General features: G+C 38.9%; 1 protein-coding gene across 2 annotated transcripts; it reads left to right on the forward strand.

Moving 5' to 3' along the window:
* Nucleotides 1-634: 634 nt before the first annotated feature.
* LOC138716789 (interleukin-5 receptor subunit alpha-like) lies at nt 635-24,533 on the forward strand. 2 transcript variants are annotated; one of them, XM_069849967.1, is made up of 11 exons: nt 635-725; nt 6,702-6,901; nt 8,461-8,615; nt 8,751-8,898; nt 9,461-9,569; nt 9,655-9,842; nt 13,065-13,201; nt 16,413-16,557; nt 21,051-21,138; nt 22,720-22,810; nt 24,192-24,533. In XM_069849967.1, exons 2-11 carry the CDS (start codon nt 6,799-6,801, stop codon nt 24,312-24,314), a joined length of 1,287 nt encoding a protein of 428 aa, XP_069706068.1. In that variant the 5' UTR covers nt 635-725; nt 6,702-6,798; the 3' UTR covers nt 24,315-24,533. The 2 variants fall into 2 exon arrangements, with proteins under 2 accessions (XP_069706068.1, XP_069706069.1); XM_069849968.1 differs by lacking the exon at nt 635-725 and having other exon boundaries at nt 6,572-6,901.
* The last annotated feature ends 359 nt before the right edge of the window (nt 24,534-24,892 follow it).

Consider the following 24,892-nt stretch of genomic DNA (forward strand, 5'->3'; position numbering starts at 1 on the left):
GAGCATATACTTTTAAATATGAATGAAGAGGCATATCTGTTTAAAGCCACATTCCCAGAAAAAATATTGAACAGTTTTATCCATTATTCCCCCTCCAAATTCAACTTAATATGCAAAGCTGGAATGTGAGCTATCAGCTTGTATTAAGCAAGAGATAAGTTGATTTCAAACCCATTATTATCAAGTCGTATCTCTCAGAATGCCAATCATACCATGCATTATGGCTTGCAAATACAAGTGTGATTGAAGCAAACTAACCCCATTTACAAAGTAAACAAGGTAAAAGCAGGACAATTTCAGAGACTAGACTGGGCAAAGCTTCAGATATGAAGAGTAAAACAGACAATGGTGTCTGTCCAAAATGTATTTATTCTTTTTCCTTTGTTATTTCTAGGATTTTTGGTTATCTTGTGGTGTTTGGGGTTTTTTTTTGGTTGTTAGTAACAGCTCTGACAACTGAGTTAATCATACAGAGGTGCTCCTCTTTCAAGGTATTTTGAAGAAATTGGCTAAGTTTCTAGTTAATGTTTGCATATGCAGAGGTCTCACAGCAGGAAGTGGCCGTGGAAATGGGCTTTTTTGAGGTGGTGTCTTGCAAAAAGGGAAGTCTCTCAAATGAGTTTCTCATTATAATCTTAAATAAAGACAATCAAGAGCTGACCTTGCCTGCTTCTCAGACCAAAGAATGCACAGGTATTCAGAACTGAACACACAATAAAATGAAGGTAAGTATTGAAAAAAGAACATAAATGGTACTGCCTTTTTTGACTTTGACTCTTCAGCTACTCAGATCTTTAAAATGTATCTGACCTATATTGTTTATTTCACTGTTTATTAATCAATTTAAGCGTTGTTTACTATCAAATATGAGAGCTTTGAAAAATATAAATTGACAGCCTTAAATGAAGCGTAAGTTTTAGGTAGTCTTAATCACACAAACATTCCTACTGATTTCCTTTTGCTAAGATTTTGTGTTAGAGCCATGAATAAAATTTTTCTTTGCTTAATTGTTGAATATAACCTCTGAATTAGTTCTAATGTATATTTCAAGAGCACTCGAAATTGTCTTTTTGGACAATTTTACTAATTTTTTAAGAAAATATTAAAAATATTAAGAAAATATTAAAAATATTAAGAAAATATTAAAAGATCCATTTCTTTAAATGTTAACTTCTGTGTCTAGGAAGATGAATTATCAGCTCCACAAAATTTTCTAAAGTTACTTTATTTAGACACATGGAGAGTGAAGAGATCAACACTTCAGGGAACTCTCAGATCTCTTGAATTTTTGAAATTAAACAGTTTATTTTCCCCACACTCAAAGTAACTGCAAGGTTGGTGAAGACTTGTTTCACTACTTTCTTTTTTCTTGCCCTAACTGTCTACTTCCCAGATTCACCAGATGGGTTTTTCACAAGCCCTTAAAATCTCTGCAGCTGCAATGGCACATAGGCTGGCAGCTCTCCTTATGTCACCTCCACTTTCTCTTACTCCAGGAATCCATTATTGTAAAGCCAGATGTTACTAGCCATCAACAAACAGGTATTGGCTGTCATAATTGGAAATAAATATGCATTCTTTGTAAAGTCATGTATCAAAAGACTTTTACATATGGATGGCTTTTTCATCCTGATAATTTTGAATGCCTTTATGTTGCAGTGCTTTTCCTTTGCTGTTTTCTGTGGATTAGTTCATTACATATAAACATGAGAAGGATTCTATGGGTTCAGCCCAGCAGTCCTTCTGTCTGCCTGTGATAAGCTGTGTAGTGAGGGCCTTCAGCTGGTTGCTCTGAGACATGCTGGTTACACTGCAACACACTTGAATTCTTACAGAGAATAGTGGGAGTTCCAGAGTTAATAGAAGCTAACAAAGAAACACCAGTGAAATACCTCAAAGGAATCAAGGAGTATTCCTCTGAGAAGATGATACAGCCGACAACTCATCTGAAGTGGTTCTACATCAATGCACACAACATGGGCAACAAACAGGAGGAGCTGGGAGCCACTGTGCTGCTAGAAAACTATGACCTAATTGCCATTACTGAAGCTTGGTGGGATAAATCTCATTACTGAGATGCATCTATCAATGACTACAGGCTGTGCAGAAGGAACAGGCAAGGATGGAGGCATTGACCTCTGCATCAAGAAATGGATAGACTGTGAAAGGCTGTCTCTGCAGAATAGCTATGAGCAGGTTGAAAGGTTGTGGTTAAGAATCAGAGACCAAAAAAGCAAAGCAATCTTGTGTTTGGTGTCTTCTACAGGCTACCCGATGAAAGGGAGACTATTGACAAAGCCTTATTTCTCTGGCTACAGGAGACACTGCATTTGCAGGTTCTCGTCCTGATGGGGAACTTCAACCACCCCGACACCTGCTGGAAAATTATCATAGGGAGTTGTAGGCAATCCAGGAGACTCTTGGAATGCACTGAGGATGACTTCTTAAGCGAGATAATAGACAGCCCTACCAAAGAGGATATAAGCCTGCACCTTTTCATCACCAATGCAAGTGAGCTAAATGGTTACATAAAGATTGGAGGCAGCCTGGGCTGCATTGAGCACGCTCTGGTGGAGTTTGCAGTCCTGAGGGATAGGGGCAGGCAAAAAGTAAAGTCAGGACTCTGAATTTTAGGAATGCAAAATTCCAGCTCTTCAATGTGTTAGTCAATATGATCCCCTGGGAAACTGCACTCAGGGTAGCAACACAGAACTGCAAGATCTTTAAGGATGTGTTCCAAAGAGTGCAAGACCTATCAATTGCCATATGTAAGTAAACAGGAAAGGGAGGTAGGAGACAGGCATGGCTAAGTGGAAACTTGCTGGTCACTCTAAAAGGCAAGAAGGAGATGCACAGGTAGTGGAAGCAGGGATGAGTATCCTGGGAAGAGTATAGGAACACTGCCTGGTTGTGAAGGGATAGGGTCAGGAAGGCCAGGGAGCAGGTAGAACTGAACTTGACAAGGGATTAAAAGAATAACAAGAAGGGCTTCTACAAGTATGTCAGCCAGAAATAGAAGGTCAAAGAAAGCGTACTCCCCCTGATGAACAGGACTGTCAAATTGTTAAAAGCGGATGAGATACTCAACACTTTTTAAAATCGCTCTTCTCTGGCAATCTTTCTTTTCCCGCCTCTTGAGTGGAGGGACCTTAAGAGAAGGACTGGGGAAGCAAAGTCCCTCCCACTGTAAGAGAAGATCACATTCATGACCACTTGAGGAACCTGAATGTATATAATTCTATGGGACCTGATGAGGTGCATCCCAGAATCCTGAGGGAACTGGCTAATGTAGTTGTCAAGGCACTGGCCATGATATTTGAAAAGTCATGGCAGTGAGATGAAGTCCTTGGTGACTGGCAAAAGGGAAACAGTGCACATATTTTTAAAAAGGGTAGACAGGAGGACTGTGAGAATTACCAAGCTGTCAGTCTCATCTCTGTGCCTGGGAATGTCATGGAATAGATCCTCCCAAGAGTCATACTAAGGCACATAAATGACAGAGATGTGATTCAAGACAGCTAGCATGGCTTCACCAAGGGCAAGTCCTGCCTGACCAGCCAAACATTTTTCTGTGATGGAGTAACTACGTTGCCTGAAAAATGGTCTTCTATGATGGAGTAACTATATCAGTGGACAAGGGAAGAGCTGTGGATGTCATGTATCTGGACTTCTGTAAGGCCTTTGACACGGTCCCTCCCAAAATCCCTCTCTCTAAATTAGACAGATATGTATTTTATGGATGGACCACTTCTGGATGAGTAATTGATTTGATGAGTGCATCCAGAGGGTAATGGTCAATGGCTTGATGTCCTAGTGGAGACTGGTGACCCTCAGGGGTCCATATTGAGACCAGCACAGAGGGACATGGACAGGCTTAAGGAACAGACTCATGTGAATCTCATGAAGGATGACAAGGCCAAGTGCAATGTCTTGCATCTGGGTGGGGGAACCCCCTAGTCTTAGTATAGTCTAGGGAATGACAGGATTGACAGTAGCCCTGCGGAGAAGGACTTGAGGGTACTGGTGGATGAAAAATTGGACATCAGCTGGCAAAGTGTGCTTGCAGCTTAGAAAGTCAACTATATCCTGGCCTGAATAAAAAGAAGTATGGCCAGCAAGTCAAGGGAAGTGATGGCCCCCTCTACTCCTCTCTGGCGAGACTGTACCTGCAGTACTGCATCCAGCCCTGGAGCCCTAAGCAGGAAAGACACGGACCTGTTGGAGCACATTCAGAGAAGGCCACAAAAATTATCAGAGGGCTTGAACACTTCTACTATGAAAAAATGCTTAAAGAGTTGGGTTTGTTCAGCCTGGTGAAGAGAAGGCCCTGTGGAGACCTTACTGCAGTCCTTCAGTAGTCAAAGGGTGCTTGTGAGAAAGATGAGGATAAACGTTTTATCAGGGTCTGTTGTGATAGGACAATGGGTAGTGGTTTGAAACTAGAAGAAGGTAGATTTAGGCTAGATATTAGGAAGACATTTTTTTACAGTGAGGAACAGTTTTTCCAGAGAGGTGACAGGTGCTCCATCCCTGGAAAAACATTGTGTCAGGTGGGGCTTTTAGCAACCTGCTCTAGTTGAAGATGCCCCTGCTCATTGGAAGTTGGAGTAGATGACCTCTAAATGTCCCTTTTAACCCAAACTATTCTACGGTTCTATGATTCTATTCTGTCTGCAGCAGTGGCAATAGGAGTTATTACTTAAATATAAATCTACAACTTTGGACACTTCCTGCAACCCATCCTACAAATATTCCCTCAGCACGCACAGCTGCTGAGTTAGGGTTGTTAGAGGGTACATCCATCTCTAACACTTTTTAATAGCTTTTCCTGGAAGTACATTCCATGAACTTGTCTAATCCTATTCTCATATTGTTAACACTGTCTGCTATCACGGTATCTGTGAGAGTGAGGTGCAGAAGTTCAGTGCACACTGAGTGGACAACTGTTTCTCAGTGCTGTATAAAAGGTGCTCCTTGGAAGGAGTCAGCTCCAGGAAACAACAATGGTCTCTCCTGAAATGTCTTTCTTTGACTCAAGTTGCTTGCTTTTTTTCTGAGTTTGTTCAGACTTACTTTAAAAATCTTCCTTCGCTGCCTCTACGTTTCCTTTCTCCAACTGAATACGTTTATATTACCTCACAGGTGACATCTGGTTTTGTTTCTAGCACAAAAAGTTGTTGCTACTTCAAGATTTTTTTTGTTCCTTTCCTTTTTCAAGTCCTCTTTTGACTCGTGTTTTCCACTAAAATACACGTATTACTAACAGCCTGAAATATTTTAACTTGCTTAGGGTTTTCCATCCTTTTTTCCCCTTTCTCCAAGTTTAAATAAAGTATACATGTATCCCTAGCACTACTTTTGATTGCTCTGTCTCTTGAGAATGGATGAGCCCACTAGAGACACTGACTGTTGAATTATCAGCCCTTGAAAGCTTCTCATTTTCATTTTAAATTTTACACGACTTTGGTCTCACCCCTGCCATTCCAGGGATATCATTAATGAGAAGTGAGCGTGAGAACAGCTCACATCTTCCCTCTCCAGGAAATTAACATTGACTTCTTTCCCAGACGCACCAAGTAGAATTTAAACACTTTTCTTGTTTGCCATGGACATGGTGTGGCACGCATGCTACAGCTGCTGCTGCTGCTACAGCTGAGATCAGTACCAGAATGAACCAGGCAGGGGAATTGTTGCCTTAAAGCATTTTGTTATGATTTTTCATAACACTTCATAAACAATGACAGCATTCACTGAATGACCTCTTGTTCACTGCATTGTACCAAAATAGCGTCATAAACGAAACTGTATGTGTATGGGTCTTTTTCCAGGTAACCTCATTGCATATTTTTTGAATGTGCTGAACCATTTTCCTCTACATCACCGATGCCTAGAGTTGGCCATGTATTGTGAACATATGGATATGGCTCCAGGGGTCCTTTTGCTGATCCCTGAATAGCACAAACAGAGTGTGTTTGAGGATTTCGTATTGAAAACAAGCAGAGTCAAGATAAATCTGCTAGTTTGTGAGTGAACAATCCTAAAAAAGACATATTAATTCTGTGGAGAATTGTAAGGTCTCAGAGGCTGTTTTACATTAGTGCAACCTTTGAATGAATACTCAGCCATCAAAGAGCAATTATGTCTCTCTAAAACTGACTTTGACTAGTGCAGATTCTGTTTTCTCACTGTATCCCAGTTTTATCAAACAGCTGGTATATTCTCGATGACAGTCGCTTTTGCACATGGCAAATTCATCTCTTCTCAGGCTGTTCATATCCTCCTAAAGCATATGCCTAAACCAGGTAACATGAATCACAACTTAGAAGTGACAGTTGTTCTGCTACCACCAGAAGCTAGATAACTCATACAGTTATAGATGTTGGTTTTGTATCTAGCCAAAGTTGGGTCAGGTAGCTGTTACACAAACTGTCTGCTTTCAGTATCAGTTGTGACATTTCTGTAGTCTTGCTTTCGGTCAGTAGCATCATGTCTCTGGTCCTGCCTTGCAATCTAAGCAATACTGTCATTCAAAACCAGCTCAGGCCCTGGCACCCAGTTAAAGAGTGTACTTAAATACAAATATCCTGGGAACAGAAGGCACAGATCAACAAGACCCATTAAACATATATAATATCATATTTACTTCTTAGACTTCAGACATCAGTTAAGTGGTTAAGTAACTGTTTCATATTGTTTCACAGATGCAAAATGAAAACATCATGTTCTAAGTGTTTTTTCAACCAAATTTGGAAATAAAGAGTCTCAGTTTCTGCAGACCTGTGGCCTAAGGCATTTACTATGGCACGTGTTACAGTCATTCCTGTCATGCTGTTATTAAGCTTTTTTCAGCATAAGATGCTATTTTCCACTAGCCTGGCAAGTGGACAACCAGATGTAGACGGTAAGTAAAATATTAAGTAACAGTTCATCCTATGCTAACCATGGCATGGTGCTCCATGTCTGAAATGAATTCTTGCCAGCTGAAGTACCGTGTGTGTTTATGTAGTCCTTGGTATAATTGACCCACTTCTGATCTAAAGCGTTTGAACATTACTATGCTAACTATTGTATGCTACATATTTTAAAATGAGTCCAGAGAAGAGCAACGAAGCTGGTGAAGGGGCTGGAGAACAGGTCTTACGAGGAGCGGCTGAGAGAGCTGGGGTTGTTTAGCCTGGAGAAGAGGAGGCTGAGGGGAGACCTCATTGCTCTCTATAACTACCTGAAAGGAGGTTGTAGAGAGGAGGGTGCTGGCCTCTTCTCCCAAGTGACAGGGGACAGGACAAGAGGGAATGGCCTCAAGCTCCGCCAGGGGAGATTTAGGCTGGACATTAGGAAAAAATTCTTCACGGAAAGGGTCATTGGGCACTGGAACAGGCTGCCCAGGGAGGTGGTTGAGTGCCCTTCCCTGGAGGTGTTTAAGGCACGGGTGGACGAGGTGCTAAGGGGTATGGTTTAGTGTTTGATAGGAATGGTTGGACTCGATGATCCGGTGGGTCTCTTCCAACCTGGTTATTCTATGATTCCATGATTCTATGATTCTATGATTCTATGACCTGGCCAGCAGATTGAGGGAGGTGATTCTGCCCTTCTGTTCCTCTCGTGTGAGACCTCACCTGGAGTATTGTGTCCAGCTCTGGAATCCTCAACATAAGAAGGGTATGGAACAGTTGGAATGGGTCGAGAGGAGGGCTACAAGGATGATCAGAGGACTGGGGCACCTCCCACATGAGGACAGACTGAGAGAGTTGGGGTTGTTCAGCCTGGAGAAGAGAAGCCTCCAAGATCTTATAGCAGCCTTCCAGTACCTGAAGGGGGCCTGCAAGAAAGCCGAGAATGGACTGTTCACAAAGGCTTGTAGTAATAGGATAATGGGTATAAACTGTAGAGGGACAGATTTAGGTTAGACATAGGGAAGAACTTCTTCACCATGAGAGTGGTGAGGCAGTGGAATAAGTTGCCCAGGGAAGCTGTGGATCTGCCACCCCTTATAGTGTTCAAGGCCAGGTTGGATAGGGCGTTGGGCAGCCTGATCCAGTGGGATGTCCCCGACCATGGCAGGGGGGTTGGAGCTAGATGATCTTTAATGTCCCTTCCAACCTAAACTATTCTATGATTCTGTGATTCTATGATTCTACAATTCTACTATTCTATGATCACAGATGTCTATTCCGAACTTGTTGTCAAGGCACTTTCTACATCCCATAGAGTGAAAGAGGAACCTATGTGAGGTGAAGTGTCCAAGACTGATAAAGTGAATCATGTAACATTTTGAAAACTGTAGATAGGTATGTAAGAATCTCACTGTCATATTCAACAGAGCTCTGCAACCACCTGCTCCATGTAAGAACACAGCTCCTTGGGGAGCTATTGGGTATACAAGCCTTACTAAGAGTCAAATCCTTTGTGTACACAGTGGTGGGCCTTCTCTTCCTCTGTGTAACTCTGTTGTAATTGCAGATGATCTCAGGTTACTTAATGTTCTGTGGATTACCAAGCATGATTCGAGTGTTATTCTATCCTGGGACAACAACCTGACAAAAGAAGAAACTGAGAAGTACACTGTGAAGTATATTTTGAGTTACAAATTCTTCAATACCACTTATGAAAGGGAAGTAAGTTGTTCAATTGTTATGCATAGTTTAAAGTGAAAGCATATATTGCATATATTCAGTAGATGACTTTGTATAATTTCTCTTTCAATACTTAGTACCATCTACCTTGATAAAATTCCTTCTTCCTCCTCTTAGGAAAGACTTCAGGAGAAGAAAAAATTAATACGTCTTAAGTTGCATTCTGGTTTTAATGCTAAAGTTAAAACACAACTTTTTGCAAAAGACACAGAAAACGTAATTAAGGAGAGTGGCTGGACAAAATTTACTTACAAGGCACCTCCAGGTCAGCTATTTCCTATATGCGTTAAGACATTCAGCATTTGTAATAATGTTCTGTCTTACTTGGAGATAAATAATTTCTGAAAGCTCATCATTAATTTATGCTAATTTTTTTGGTGTGGATTTGTTAAAATGACACATATCACCATGGAATATTGCAGAATTATTTTCTGTATTAGACATGCTCACATTCAGTAAACTCCAGCTCTACTGAGAAAGATGTCAGAAGAACCCAATCACTCTCTCAATTTTCCCTTGCAACTCATGTCACTTGAAGATTGTCTTCTCTATCACCTGCTTTCAGTAAATCTTAAAAAAGCAGAGCTTTTCAGCTGCCACTCTGGATATTTTTTCTTTGAGTTAGTAAGCCTTTTGGTGGCAGTAACAGATGTGCCTCTGAGTGTCATTGGCCAAAAAGCTGAAAGACTCATTTGTTCTCACTTACCACTTATTTGCACTTCCAGAAATAAGGCAATATAATGGGTTTGTAAAGGCAACCATCATGTTATTAGAAAATCTGTGTAAAATAAACATCATTCTTTTTTTTTCCCCTTTCTTTGTTGCAGTATATATTCAGAATCTTTCATGCATCATATATAACCTTTCTTTTTTCAATTGTACATGGTACATTAAATCAGAAGTTCCTGAAGATATACAGATCTTTTTTTCGTACAGGTAAGGTTCTTGTGCAAAATAAGTATGTAACCATATTTTTGTACCCAGGTTCTTGATTTACAAGACTCATATTTCCTTCTCACAGACATGTAGGAAAATATTTTGAATGCCAGCAATACATAAAAAGTACAAGAAAGGAAAACATTGGATGTCATATGAAAGAAATATTTTTTCAACCATCAAGAAAAATCAATTTAAACATAACTGTAAGAGATCTAAGAAATAATTCAAGAGGACTGTCTTATTATAAATCTTTTACACCTCAGACTATAGGTAAGTGTTATCTTTTTGTCTATTAGGAAAAGTTCATTTATTGGTTATTTCACTGGTCTGTAAAGCAAAGAAAGGAAAGAGGGAAGTGTGACAAAGTCAGAATATTAACTCTAACCATATGCATTCATCCCTTTGGGAATTTTGCATGAAGATTGAACAAAATGGATTATTACTCAAAGTATTTTGTTATTTTTTTCCTCTGATGCAATATCATGGTTTTTCTTTAACTGATATTTTAAAAAAATTGGTAGGCTAGTGTGAGAAAATGCAATTTGAAAAGCATTATAGCTTTCTTTTCTCAATTTTTTATCTTCCGTACCTTTTCCTTCTTATTTTATAGTGCTGAAGAAAATGTGATAAAAAGAAATATAAATAGACACAAGTCTGATTGATAACTGAATTTAAAATATGAATGTCTCAAACATTAGTAAGATTTCTGTTTACTTATGACACCATTTTCCAGTTAAAAATACTTTGATGGTAATTTTTAATTGGTGACAGTTCTGAATATTCATAAAAAAATCATTTTCTTTACTTCTGTAGGAAGTTTCAATTAATCTCATGGGTAAGAAATTCACCTGAGTTTTAGCACAGATTGAAAATTAGAATACCTTTCAGATATAAACACATTGATCATATTCCAGACCTGTAGCACGGGAATCTATCACAAGCGAAGATTTATCAAAAAAATTATTCAAATTCATCAAAATTTATTCTGAGTTACATCTCATTTATTCTGTTATAATACATTAGAATTATTGGCTTAACCTGAAGATTTACACTGCAGTCAGAGCCAGCTACAAGAAAAATCTTCCATTTCAGCAAAATAGTACATATTCCAAATAAACAAATTTTCCTGAAAAGAAAGAAAAGCAGTGGGGGGGGAGGGAGGAGCATGAGTGAATCTGCAGGAAGACTATATTAAGTGTTTTCAGTCCAAAGTGGAAAATGCTCACTTCTAAACTGGCTGCCTGGGTCTGATTCCACCTGCAGTCTCCAGAGCAGAAAGCTGCCATAGTGCACTCAGGTTTAGGATCGAACGCTTCGCGCAACAGCAAATGATTTCATGTAGTGTTCAGAGGTGATGCCTGAATTTCTCTAGCTTGCCTGACAACCTCTTGAGGGCTCTCCCAGTCTCACCTTGGCAGTTTCACACTTTCTCCCACCCCTCTGCTGCTGATGATGCAACCTTTCCCCCCAGGCCTTCCCCAAGGAGCACAGGGCTGTGGGGAGCAGGAATGAGCAGGAGGAATACGTAGGTGGGAGCAGGCTGTCCCTTCCCCGCTTCTCTCTCCATCCACTCGATCTCTTTCCTCCTGCTCAGAGAAGCCACCACCTCCTCTTTGCAGAGGCCAGACTGCAAGTATTTCTTCTCTGACCTTCTTCCCTTCCCATTTTAGCTATTTTTAGCTATGTGCAGGGTGTGTGCCAGCTGGTTCAACCAACAGCTTCCTCTCCTGTCTCGATACCAGGAACAAACCCTGTTAGCTCACCTTGCCTCTAAATCCATTGCCAAGTCTTGATAGGGCACAGAAAAATCTAAGTGAGTGTGCAGGGAACATTACTCATAATAAGTAGTGGAATTACTTTTGCAAGGCTCCATCATTACCATGGCTGTCTTCTTCCAACAAAGCAGTTTTACATTTTTGTTTATGAGGCACCAAAAATGTCCCTGCAATCCAAGTGGCAATCCTCTAGTAATATGATGTACAGTCTGACAAAACAGAACTTATGCAGATGCTATGTTGCAGATAGTCAAAAAATAATTCAGCCCTTTGTGTGGGGACTGAAGGTATTCACAGATGACAGGTGACTAAATAGTAAAAAAAAAATTGTTTCCTCCTCTTTCCTTCTCTTAGTGTACTCAAAAAAGGGCAAGAAGCTCTGGGAATATATTTCAAGCTACAGAGACTGAAAAAAAAAAGCTGGTGCTTGCTCCTATCACCTTTCATTGCTCATTGTGTTCCTTCACCCTCAAAGGCAGGTGTGTTGGTCACTGTCAACAGCTTCAAGTACAGGCAGAAGTGAACAGTTTTACAAGCCCAATGTAACCCTGGGAGATGTGATTTTTGCTAACTTTATGGGATCATTACTCACAAAGAGGGGACTTCTCAAAGAGGGGAAGGAAGAAGAAAAACGAAAAAGGAAACCCCACTGTGACATATACGCCTGTGGAGAGACATAAAGACATGCAGCTACAGCTGCCAGAGCAAGCACAATGGTTTCATGGACCAGTAATGCTGTCACTCACACCCCCACCCCCCCACACCCTTTTCCATTTTTTCTCTCCAACATCGCGTTGCAACTATATCGGCCCCAGACCACTTTGCCCCTGTCCACAGATACTTGCTGTGCAATTCTGCTTCTGCTGGGAGGGCTTTTTTTGAAGAGTTCCCCCTGCAATTTTTCCTTTCACAGCAATGCAACAGCACCTGGAGAGGGCTCAGCCTGCTCCAACATACACCTAGGACCAGTTCCCTAACTTTCATCTTGCTAGAAAGAAACTGTAGACTTGCATATCTAAACTAAAGGCAAAAATCTTGGGAACACCAATGTCCCTTGCTTCCAAATCTATATCCCATTTCTCCCAGAAAAAAACCCCATTGCCATCACACCCCTTACACTTTGTGACAGGAGCAGAGTGGTGGAAAAGATGGTTTTGTTTCTTTAGTTGAGCTGCCTAATCACATAGTTCTTCCTCTGTAGCAAGTGCTCACCAGCTGAATTACCAAAAAGGTAGAAAGATTTCTAAAGTGTATCTAGAAAACCTCATGTATCATATAAGACCCGCCAGGAGTTGGTATACTGTCAGTAACCCCTTAGTGAGAGAAGAAGTGGCATCCCACAAGACACAGTGAAAATAATCTGACATGTGAGGGAGCCTGTAGCAGCTCAGAGGTCTCCTTAGACACCCACTCAGACTCTGGAGGGTGAACTCAAGGGTCCTGCTCCTCCTGTCCACTCCTGCCATCTTCCCTGGAAAGGCAGGTGAAAAAGAAAACCCCCTCTCTTTGTTGTGAGACAGAAAAGGATGCCACTTGGTAAGCAGCATTTTTAAAGAAAATGTATCACTCACTGAACTCCTTATTTGTGCATGATAGACTTCAAAATAGTCAGCTCTGTATGTTAGAGACTAACACACTGCATTTGTTTATGTATCAGCATAAATATGACAAAGAGCACCAAGTACTAAAGGTCTCTCTGTACTCTTTGGTTTTCCAGAGAAACTGAACCCGCCAATCAATGTCTCTTTTTCCCTTGAAAATGGAAGTGTTAAAATTCGCTGGAAACCCCCACCTACTATTGGTTCTGCAAGTAGCAAATGCTTTTTGTATCAAGTGAAAATAACAGATAGTAAGGTAATAACTTTTTTGGTAATATACCTAATCTGCATAGCTTAACTTTTATAAAAACTAGGTAACCCTTGAATTTAGCAGAATTAAAAGTCAATCAAGCATTACAGAAATCCTAAACTCTTTCATGAAGAATCCACATTTTCTCATCTTTCTAGTAAAAAATGGAAAAAACAACACATTTCATTAAGTTTATCATAGTCATGCTTGCATTGAGATGGACTGGTTGAGGATATTGACTTTTTTGTTGTAGAACAAGAAGCATTGCTAAGAAGAAAATTTTAACAGATATTTTGATAGCATTTTAAAGAAAAAATTACACTTTATTTGTGTTATTTCTACATGTATCACTAAAACAATCATACCTACTGTTTACATACGTAATACATATATTTAAAAATCTTTCCTGTTATATCAGCAGCTTCTCTTAGTCTTACCAGGAAGAAATAGAACAATATAGCAGTTTAGATTATGCCATATTGAACCTGGTACTACCAGTGACATTTTTAAATTACCTGGAAATAAAAGCTGAAGCTTTTTCATACAGATTCTTCTTTTACATCTCAAAGAGAAGAAAGCCAAGCACTTAATTCAGAATATAATAGGTATGAAATTCAGATATGTAGTGGAAGGTGACTTTTGTGAATCTTTGGTATTTTCATTCAAGCTGTCTTTGAAGCTGTGTTTTTCTTTAAGAACGTAAAATTTAGATAACACACACACCTCAGACAGTGCACAGTACTCTAGCGATAAAAAGGTTCTCTAAGCTGGCTGCAAACTTTTAAGACACACTTAAAGACTGAAAGAACATATGACTAAATTAATGTGCATGCATTCTTTGATAGACATAGTAGAAAGAAGTGCAATGAGGTAGATATATTATTGATCACATAATGTTATCTTCACAAATTACAGCAGGATTTATTAAGTCAGATGCAGTGCTGATCATAGTGCCAGACAGCTTCCAGAACAGGGTTGACTCTTCTCACATTCCCTCATTGTGGCATGTGGAAAAGGAGCTCAGGTCTGTATATAGACACAATAAAGTTTCCCACTCCTCTTTGGGTTTTTCTGTCTAGCCACCTCTGCAAATAGTTATTGTCCTGTTAACCGTTCTCAAGTCTTCAAAAACCCTGTGAGAGACATCCAAGGATTTGCCCCGGCCATTCACAAAGTTCCTAATCACCAAAGGCTGCAAGAAGAGGGAGAAAGCAAGGTTCATGGTGGATCCTTGGTATCTGTTTAGACTTTTACTAAGGTCCTTCTGATCCCATTCTGTCCATGCATGCAGATTTCCTTCCTGTTTCAAGACTCACAGCAAGGGAGGTGGAAATAGGGAGCGCCAGGAGTAAGGTATCCCCTCCCACAATGGGACTGGGGTATGCCCAAGGTGAGCAGGGGGATGCTTCAATCCAGTACTCATGTGGCCACTGCAGCCTCTGTTTCCAGCTTCCTAAAATGTTCCACTCTCTGAAAGGAAATATCAAATACGTAACATAATCCCACATCCTTACTTAACTGGAATAGGTCTGTCTTAATTCCCCTGTCTTATACAGCTGTTCCTCTTCTTTGTACATATCTGCAGGATATAAATATAGGAGAGGAAAGCAAAGAAAAAATCATTTGAGCCTGGAAGGGAATAAACACCAACAATAGTAGAAAATCACGGATTTTTTTTCACATATAGCATACAGAAGAGATGGAGCTGAAATAACAACAAAAAAGACACATGAGGGCATGAGATAAATGAGGGGGCTTTAAGGTAGATTTTAAGAGAATTAGTGTCAAAGTTAGTAATTTTTTTAAATGGTAGTTACCTAGCCAAAGGAGCAAAACGAGGAGACGTGTGTGTGTAAAGGTAAAGAAGAAAACTGCAGAAGTATTGTAGGTGACACGGGAAGAAGAGGAATGGAACAAGCCTGAAATTCTGTTTCCTGGTTAAAGCAAGGTCTTAATATCTGTTGCAGATACTTAGTGAGTTGAGGTATTTGTGTCCCTAAGCAGTCTTGTAGGCATTTGTTGAAGGACATGTAAGAGTACACTGATAAAAATACATTAGCCTATATTTTTTTATTCTGAATATCTATGAAAATATGACTTTTTGAATACTTATGCACAAAAATAATAATACTGTGACACATACTGGTAAAGCTTGAAAACAGAGAGTTGATTTTGCGTGTAGTGAGAATATATGATGTGTTGCAATGTACTAAAGGAAAGAAAGACTGGAATTTGAAATGATGGGTAAGTCTGAAATCAACAAGCCAAAATTCAGTAATAAAGAAAAACCTATGATTAGCAAGTGCAGGTCAAATACGTCAATACAAAATAAGGAATTAACATGTCGGCAGAAAAGCAGAAGAAAAAAGGCCTGTGGATTACACTGAACCACAAACTGAGTCAATCATTCCATGTTTTTACACAAAGGTCAAATGTTATTCAAGTGTATGTGACAGGCGTATCACATGTAAGATGTAGGTTGTGAATAATTTGCCCTTCTAGCTACTGAATTTTACCTGAAATTTGAAACTGCTTTGGGCACCACTGCAAAATTTAAATATGCTGCAAAACAGTTCAGAGAACATCAGTGAGAGTTATCAAAATGATCATAAGCTTTGAAATTGTGCTGTAGGAGTGGAGGGACATAGCACAGTGGAGTGTAACTCATGTTAACCATCTCGGGAAAATAAAAGGTCATAGTTATTATACCTACCCATATCAACTTGTGAGTAAGAAATGATGTGCTTTCTATTATAGGCACAATTAAAGATGTTTCAAGATAGTTCCTAAAATAATGAGCATCCCTCACCACCAGTCAGCTGAAAAACACAAGATTTTATTCTACCAGATAACCAAGTGTGGCACACTAACCACACCAAAACCTTGAAATCTGCAATTTCATAGCTACTGTATTTATCCTACACTTACTGTGAAAAAAAAAAAGGTGAATAAATGTTTCAAATTCTTATAGTCCTATTATAGATGATACCTCCCAATGTCTTATCAGTTCCAGAGTCTACTTCATTTTCAGTCCTGAGTTGTAACACATTCCAGGTAAAGAATCAGATTGAGTCTGGGCAGAAACACTAGTTCTACAGAAACACTATTCCCACTAGGTTTGAGATGTAAATAAGAGTATTTGACATCCCTAGATTAACATCAGTTTAAATTGTAGTGTGAAATCACCTAAGATAACCTTCCTAACCTATGTTGATAGATTGTAGATGTCACTGCAGAGAAATATGAGTATCCACTTCCTAAACCAGTGAAAAAATGTGCAGCACAAGTGAGGGTAAAGAAAGAGGTGTGCATAAGGAACAAGATTTGGAGTGAATGGAGTGAACCAGTATTTATTTATGATGGTAAGTTACCATGTACTTACTATTCATAACCCTTATCATTAGATATGTTATTATCATTCAACTGTATTTAACTAATTATTGCATCTGTTCTTCTCCTTAATGTGTTATTGTACCATGACAGTGCCTGGAGGTCCATGGCATGCACCAGGCTCACACAGCTCTAGGTGCTGTGGGGCAAGACAGTCCAGTTCTAATGAACTGAACTACCTTGATCATAAGGCAGTCTAGCACAGGGATGTTCTCCTAAGGTAAATTACATCCGACTCCTCACAAACTTTAGAAAACATTAATGGTCAGCAGCCAAAACCACTGCCCCAGTTGCCTTGCAATGGACAGCCCAAGCATCTCTACAAATTCCTTCAATTGGAGTTAGTAAGCCAAGAAATCTACAAAAGTCATGGCATTCATGAAGCGACACAGTCCTTAAGGACTAAGTCTAACATTTCTTTTACTACATCAGGGGAATAATTTCTTATCTGGCAGAGGTAGGATATGGTTTAGCTCTCATTTAAATATATATGCTCTGGCCCTTACAGTTAACTTCAGCACAAATTAAACAAGAGCCTTGTAATACTTTTCCTCCACTAGATTTTAACATCTGACTGCTAACAAGGGAAAATTTTGCTTTCCATGCCGAGAAAAGGGCCTCTCTATGCATAATCTGCTTGATGTATAAAAGGGGAAGTAGTACAATGGAAGGGTGCTATATTTATGGGGAGAAACTGGCACACAGGCTTGTCTCTGTATGTTGACAGGCAAAAAACAGAAGCACAATACTACTGTACGTGTATTGGTAGTTAAACAAAACAAACATCTTTATTTAATATGATAGACTGTGTATTTAGGAATATGCCTTTTTGATCTACTGAGCTTCAAGTACCTATTTATCTGAAGACACAGAAAACATGAGGCCAGACATTATTTTTGCAATAGATTAGATATAAACTCAGTTATAGAGTTTAAAGGATGTCACTGGCCTACTCTGTCAGATGCCTTATCACATATCACTGGTCTGCTGGCACCTCTCCTCTGCCACCTTTTTTGGCCCAGATTCCTTCATTTCATTTCAAAATCATTTCTCTTGTGAAGTGTTTGGAAAGAGAAATCTAGATGCTCCCCATGCTCACTATGGTGAAGGAGAGAACATGTGTCAGGCAATCAAAGACTTGAATTGTCACTGAAGACAGAGAGCCTAGGACTGCAGCATAACCACCAGAGAGGTCTGCCTGGTGTTAGACCAAACACATCTGATGTACAGACAGTGGAGGGAGGGGAAATTAGAAGGGCTTTTCCTGGTGAGAAGTGTAGATTTACTTATTCCTTGCCTACCTTTCACCAGAAAGAGGAAATGGTGTTGAACCGTCACTTGTCCTTGTTCCAGACTGCCAAACCTTACTCTCAGCAGCTGCAACTCTCCTTCAACAGCTTTCAACACCGCTGCTTTCCCAGCTTCCGCTACAGCTGCTGTTGAGGCTGAAAACTGACAGTATGTTTCCTCCACTTCAGAAAAATTTATGGTGGACATGACTGCCATTGCATATAAGCTGTAATATCTGTATGTATTCAGTGCAGCATGTTGATTTACCCGTGGAGCAAACTGTACATATGAACAAGTTCACACATTGTGGCAATTTCCCTTCTTCCATCCTGTACTTGGAGAAGACCAGTAGGTTTTATAAAATTACTCTATGGGTATATTACTTCAAGGGATCTCCTTCCATCTCTAGAGAAAATTTTCTGTCCATTTTATTTTATATTTTGTTGAAATTATTTTGTCTGATTCTAACTGGGGATATGCATGAGTAAACATTATGAAGTGTGTTTTAATACTGCCTAGATTTCAAAACCCCCTACTATAATTCATGATAACTCCATGAAAGTCACATGCCTAATTTAATGTACACAGTGAATTGAAAAAAATAAATCTTTCTGTGGAGTAACCTGAAAGGAAAAATATCCATTTGGTATTTTTACTTTGGAACGTGTCATTTTTTCTGCTGAAAGTCTTGAAGGAACATGTAATGACCTGCTTTTTGCTTGCTTTCACACCACATTCCAATGTTTTATCTAGGAAATGCACTACATTTCTTTAAAAATGCATTTTTAAGAGGTGTTTCAGCTTCTACTTAAAAAAGCTGAAACATCAAAATGAGATAACATAATTCAAAACATAACTAAAATATTTGTTCTGAAATGTTCCTTTGACATGAAAAGAATTTGTTAATTTTCTTGTGGGAATCACATTCATTTTCCATTGGAATTTGCATATGCCCTTGAAAAAAGCCCTGTAATTTAAATGGAACCAAGCTGTTTAGTAAAGAAACTTTCTTCTAAAAAAGAAATGTTTGATCAGCTCTGTTCATATATAGAAACTTGAAATAATTGGTCTAATTTTTAGAGTTGCTGAGCATTCATAGATCACTTTGAAGTTAATAGTAATTCAAAGGTGTTTTGCATTTTTGCAAACCAAGCCACTTGTTTTGGTTTCGAAGTACTGTTATTTGTGACTATGTTTAGACATCTGCACCTGATAAAAACCCTCCATAAACCAGTCTGCCTAAAAGAATGTATCTGCTTCTTTTCCTTCCTCCTTTTCAAAACACATGAGGTAAGAAAGTAAAAGAACCAAATCTCTTTGTGGCTTGGCTGATGTAAAGACCACCACATCCTCTTCTCTCAGGTGTGTACGTGACACAGGGTTACCAGAATGATGCCGTACAATTACCTCAAACAAAATAATTTCTACTACACAGTCCAGGGACTGTTCAGAATGCATTTTCTGAGCCCTCATCTCGAAAGATAAGAAGGAAAAAACATTCTTTTCATCTTAAATTGAATAAAGAATAGTTTTGAATTTTAGTAGTACATAAAGATTATTCTTATATGTAGTTCTGTCCAGTAGTTTGTGAGTTTTTTATTGGTTTCATATAAAATTTGTGGAAATTCATAGTAACCTTGGTTCAAATTACAGATAGGTTCAAGCTAGGAACTTTTGTACATTTCTTTTGTTCTCTGAATTTGATCTAGATTAATCTTAAACCATTGTGTAAAACTGGCCTGAGATCCTTAACATTTTAAGAGCTCTTCCTGCCCGGTTTTCTTCAAAGTCAGTCCAAAGTAAGTTCTTAGTTCAAAGCAGTCCAAACTAGTTCTGTATTTAAAGTTGTGAATTAAACAAAAATAAAATTTGCTAAAAATACATTTTTGAGTCAACCAAAGACATTGCTTCTTGGTATTTGAGGTAGTTTGAAGGAAGGAATGCAAGGTACGGAGCAGTAGTATTTGTTGAACAATATAAATATGTATTGCTGCCACTTTAGGACTATGCCTGGCAGGGTTAAAAAAGGTAAATAGAATGAAACCCAAACGTTATTTCTTGAGTCAAAAAGAATGTTTTGGCTAATCGAGCCCAACTCTCTCAACCTCTACTCGTATGGGAGTTGCTCCATTTATCTAATTATCTTCATAGCCCTCCTCTGAAGTTGCTCAAGAGACCCATGTCCTTCCTATGCTGAGGCCTCCAGAACTGAACCTCCATGTAGAGTCTCACAAGAGCAGAGTAGAGGGGTGGAATCACCTCCCCCAACCTGCTGGTTACACTTCTTTTGATGCAGCCGAGGATACAGTTGGCTTTCTAGGCTGCAGGTGCACATTTACAGCTCATGTTGAGCTTCTCATCCACCAGCACCCCCAAGGGCTTTAGGGCTACTGTCAATCCATTCTCCACACAGCCTGTGTATACAAAACAAGTGATGCACAATGCATCTCTGACCAATGCCCATCCCTTCCTCAAGCAGCAACCCCTCTGAGCATGATGTCACATGGTGTCGAGTGTGCCTTTGGGCAGTTCAGATCAGCTGTCCAGATTATGTCCCCTCCCAGCCTCTTGTGCACCCCTTGCCTCTTTGTTGGCAGGCCAGAATGAAAAACGGAAAAGTCCATGACTGCTTGGCAACAACTAAAACATTGGTGTATTATCAACTTGATTCTCATTCTAAATCCAAACACAGTGCTATACCAGCTACTAGGGAGAAAATTAACTCTATCCCAGCTGAAACCAGGTCAAAGTGAGAGGCGACTTCAAGAATCCAGAAGCAGGCAGGGCAGTGGAGTTGTTTCAACAGCAGATGGATGGAGGGCTCCTGTATCCAGAGGAATCAAGACTGGAAAGAATTATCCAGTAGCACAATTGGTCATGTCAAGCATGCGAGGGCAGAAATCCAGGGAAAGGAGGAGAGGACTCCACAGGAGCAGAGGAAGCCAGAGGACATGCTGGATTAAGGCAACAGCAAGGCTGAGAGCTCTATGGGGGAGGAAGGAAAGGTGCTCAAGTCAGAAGTCCCTATTTCCCCTGAAAAGCTCCAAGAAATGGTTTTTTTAAATCTGTACTACTTCAGGAATGATGCAATATTTTTGGGTCAATATATAATTCAGCCATTTATGAACTACCCCTTTCCACATTATTAACAATACCTCTCCTTCTTCTTTTTAAGAAAAGACAGTGGATATCATGCTGCTAAGCCTCATATCATTTTGTCTCCTCATTTTCCTTGGAGGTTTGCTGATATTTACATGTGCAAGGTAAAGTACAATTCTAGAAGGTTATATAAATTTGTGGTGGAAGAGTGGTCAGGGAATAAGAGAGGTGGGTGACAGTAAACAAACAATACAATGGATTAATGTCAAACACAGATCTTCTTAGACAAATTAAGTTTACAAAAAGCAGTTAATTATGCATTGCCAACTACTCTTCTAACAAAGAAGCACTGAAAGGAAGACAAAGCTACTGAACACTCTCACTGGTATCTCACAGTTCCCATCACAATCCTAGGAACTCCAGTCTCACACCCTACTGTCAAGTGTCTCTCTGCCACTACAAATGAACGTTTTTTCACCTTAGTATGACTGCTGCCTTTCCACTTTCAGTGTGAATTTGGCATATGCTTCTGAAAGTTCTGCATTCAGGGCCACCAACATTAATCATGCCGAATATGAACTGCGTTTATCACGTTGCTCAATTTCATTTCATAATCTGTGGGAATTACTGAAAACAGGCTTTTACTTTAAGATGAACAGTTTACAGGAAATAAATTAAAAAAAAGGAAGTCAGAAGAAATTTGCTGTGCTGTACTATCAGTACAGCAAATAGTAGTGTTTCTGTACCCACCAATCATTAATGCGGCCAACTTCCTTCATGCCACTACTTTTATGCCTGACTGCATAGCTTTCCTATTGACATGGCTGAGAAGGTTTTCTTGAACTGAAAAAAAATGTTTAGAATAGATGGTAACTCAAGTCGTCTTGGTATTTAGAAGGTGAGGTATGTAAACAGAACCTCTGTTAAAATTAATTTGATTATTTAATCAATATTTGAATACGATTCCTGTTTAGAATTAAATAAGTTACCATGTGCTCTGTCTTCTTTCAATAAACAAAGACTCAAGGGCCAAGGGGCATGGAAGTGTTAATATAAAAATACAGAACTAAAAGTTTCCCCTGGGGCAAAAAAAAATGTAATTGAAAGCCATCTGCATCTAAACATAAAACAATATTCTGGTCAAATAATGAGCCATGACTCTGTCCTCAAGAAAACAATTCAACCAGTAGATCTTTTCAGTGGAAAATTTACATAGTTTTCAAAATCAACAGATAGTCCTTTATCATTTTACAAAATGTTTTCACAGTTCTGTGCAGGTGCCACTCACTATCAACCCCAAATTCTGACAGACCTCAGCAAATGAGTTTAAACTCTTTCCAATGCCATCCCCCCTGTCATCCAAAGCTTCTTTCTTTGTTTATCTCACTTTATAGATTTTTTATCTCACTTTATAGATTTTTTTTTTAATTATGAAAAGAACATACAGAAGTAATATTTTAGCTATAGACATAGTAGCATGGCGCAAGCTCTTGCTTTGTTTGGAACTCAAACATGGTTGCATATCCATACAGTACTTGTAAATCTCTAGCAGACTAAAAATCAATCAGGCTGAAAAAGAGCTGGGAAAACTGTTGAGAAAATTGTCTACAGTGAAACAACAAAAGGGTAGAATGACTTTAGAAATAATAGATGCCTGTCTAATTGGCGTAACTATTATGAAGAATTACTGAAATATCTGTTCATGCAGACATCTAAGAATTGCATTCTGTGTCACTCTCTTGTAGGTATAGATGCCTGGAAGTTATAACCATGACTGTTCCACATCCTTCAGATAATATCAAAACTTGGTTAACTGCAGATGAGACTAGCCACCAGGTGGAGTGTTTCTGTATTTTTGTCTCACTACTTTTACATGTATGATATCATTTGTGATTAGAATGGTATAAAATATTTTTTGGAGCAGTGGGTCTGTTTTAAGACAAACTGGGGAAAAGATATGGATAGTGTTTGTGGTGAAGCCAGAAGAGAACACAAAGCTTGCAGATATTACAAACACTGATTTCAGTAGAAAGGATGGAGAGAATCCTGAGGGGAGTATTATCTTATGTGTGCCTTGAAGAGAAAATGGTTCAGCAAACAAAGGGGCAACATTTTAAGGAGTGATAACCCTGATTCTCTGCAGAATAGTCAGTTATAGGGTATTACATATATAAGCATATTGGGAAGATATTCAAAGGGAAAGGTTTTGTTCTGAAAGAATCTTTGTTTTGTTTTGAAAAGGTTTCTATTAATTTTACTTTGCCCACTTTATTATTACACTTACACTGCAGTATTGGAATGCCTTGTTATTTCGATGATACTTTCAGCCAAAATTACTGGATCAAATTTGATCCAAAAGGTGCCATACTTACTACCTTTTCTGTGCAAAGATTCTTTTCACCCATAATGGTGTTCTAACTAAAAATACACCTTGTGGCCATCACACATGGAGGGGCAGAATGGAAAGATAAAATCATCAAACTTATATTCTGTATCACTCTCTCCACCATGGAACTGCATGCACTGCTATTTAGGGGTCTTTGTATTCAATATATAAATAAAAAACATCATGGCAATAAATGATCACAAAAAAATGCATTTAGTATCACTAACAGAGAAAGATGAGATTATTATGTCCAAACTATTATAAACACTGAATTTAACTTTGACAGGAAGCTCTCAGCATAGCTGTGAAATTGCTGTCTACATGACTAAAACAAGCGGCAGAGTTGACTGTTGATGCCACTTCCAGGAAAGAGAAACTAAATAAAATTTATGGAACATACCAGTATGTCATGTATTCCTGACATCTGAAATAGCAAAGACATTAGCTTTGGACATACTGTAAGAGTTAAGATGACTGTGGAGAATGGTGCTGAGATAATTTTTTTTTATCCAGGAAATAAATACAACCCCTGAAAACTAGACAGTGACTTTGACATAAGCCTTAGGTACATAGTCAGGTCATCCTGGAGGGTGGCAAACAATAAAAGTAGGGCTCAGAACAACTAAGAAAATTTGCCTGTGAGCGACTTTTAGAGTGAGAGAGTAAATGACATCATCTCTGTATTACAGTTACATGACAGACTAAGTAAACTTAGATACACCAAATAAGATACCCAGATACACCAAATAAGTAGCATGTTTGTAGCAGTATTCAGAATTTGTAATACCATTGAATTCAGATGTTGGGCATAATATCATTTTTATCCAACAGAAACAAATGTCAATGCAAATGGAGATGCACTCAGAAGTTATCATGGAAATACTAGAAGAGAACAGAGACACGAATATTCAACAGAAGAGATATCTGAAGCAGTCTTCATTAGAAGACCTGTAGCGACAATACATTTTTTCCACCTTCATGCAAGAGTTACCTTTCTGTGAAGTGGACAATATTCTGACAGACTGTAGAACAGCTGATACTGGAGTTTGTCTGAGTGCAATAATTTTAAATCATTTGAGCTTTGTCATTGTGCAAGTCTTGAAATGAGCTTTGGATCAGAAAGGCAAAGCACTACCTTGCAGTTTGTCTTTAACTGCTACTGATCTTCAACCAGAAGAAAAGAGTAATCTGTGAAGAAATAAGGACTTTTTATGTGATGGACTTATTCTTTTGAAGTTAATAAAACAAGAAAACTTCAGAAAATACAAAGAAAATGAAGCTTTCAGCTGTACTGTGGCTGTCTAAACAAGTATAGCTCAGAGAAGTTAAAGTTCATAACTGACTATTGCTATTTGTTTTTCTCTATTTTCTGTCCTTTTAAAGAAACCTTTTTTTCCCATTTCCCTAAGGTGGTGAGCCAAGTCAGTCCATTTTGAAGTACAAAACCACGGCAAACTATTTTGACTCTTAGCTGAGATAGTATTTATTTGACTACAAAGGAAGGAATATAGGGACTTGATTTCAAAAAGAAG

This window comes from Phaenicophaeus curvirostris, chromosome 1 (assembly GCF_032191515.1).
Source record: "Phaenicophaeus curvirostris isolate KB17595 chromosome 1, BPBGC_Pcur_1.0, whole genome shotgun sequence".
Lineage (NCBI taxonomy): Eukaryota > Metazoa > Chordata > Aves > Cuculiformes > Cuculidae > Phaenicophaeus > Phaenicophaeus curvirostris.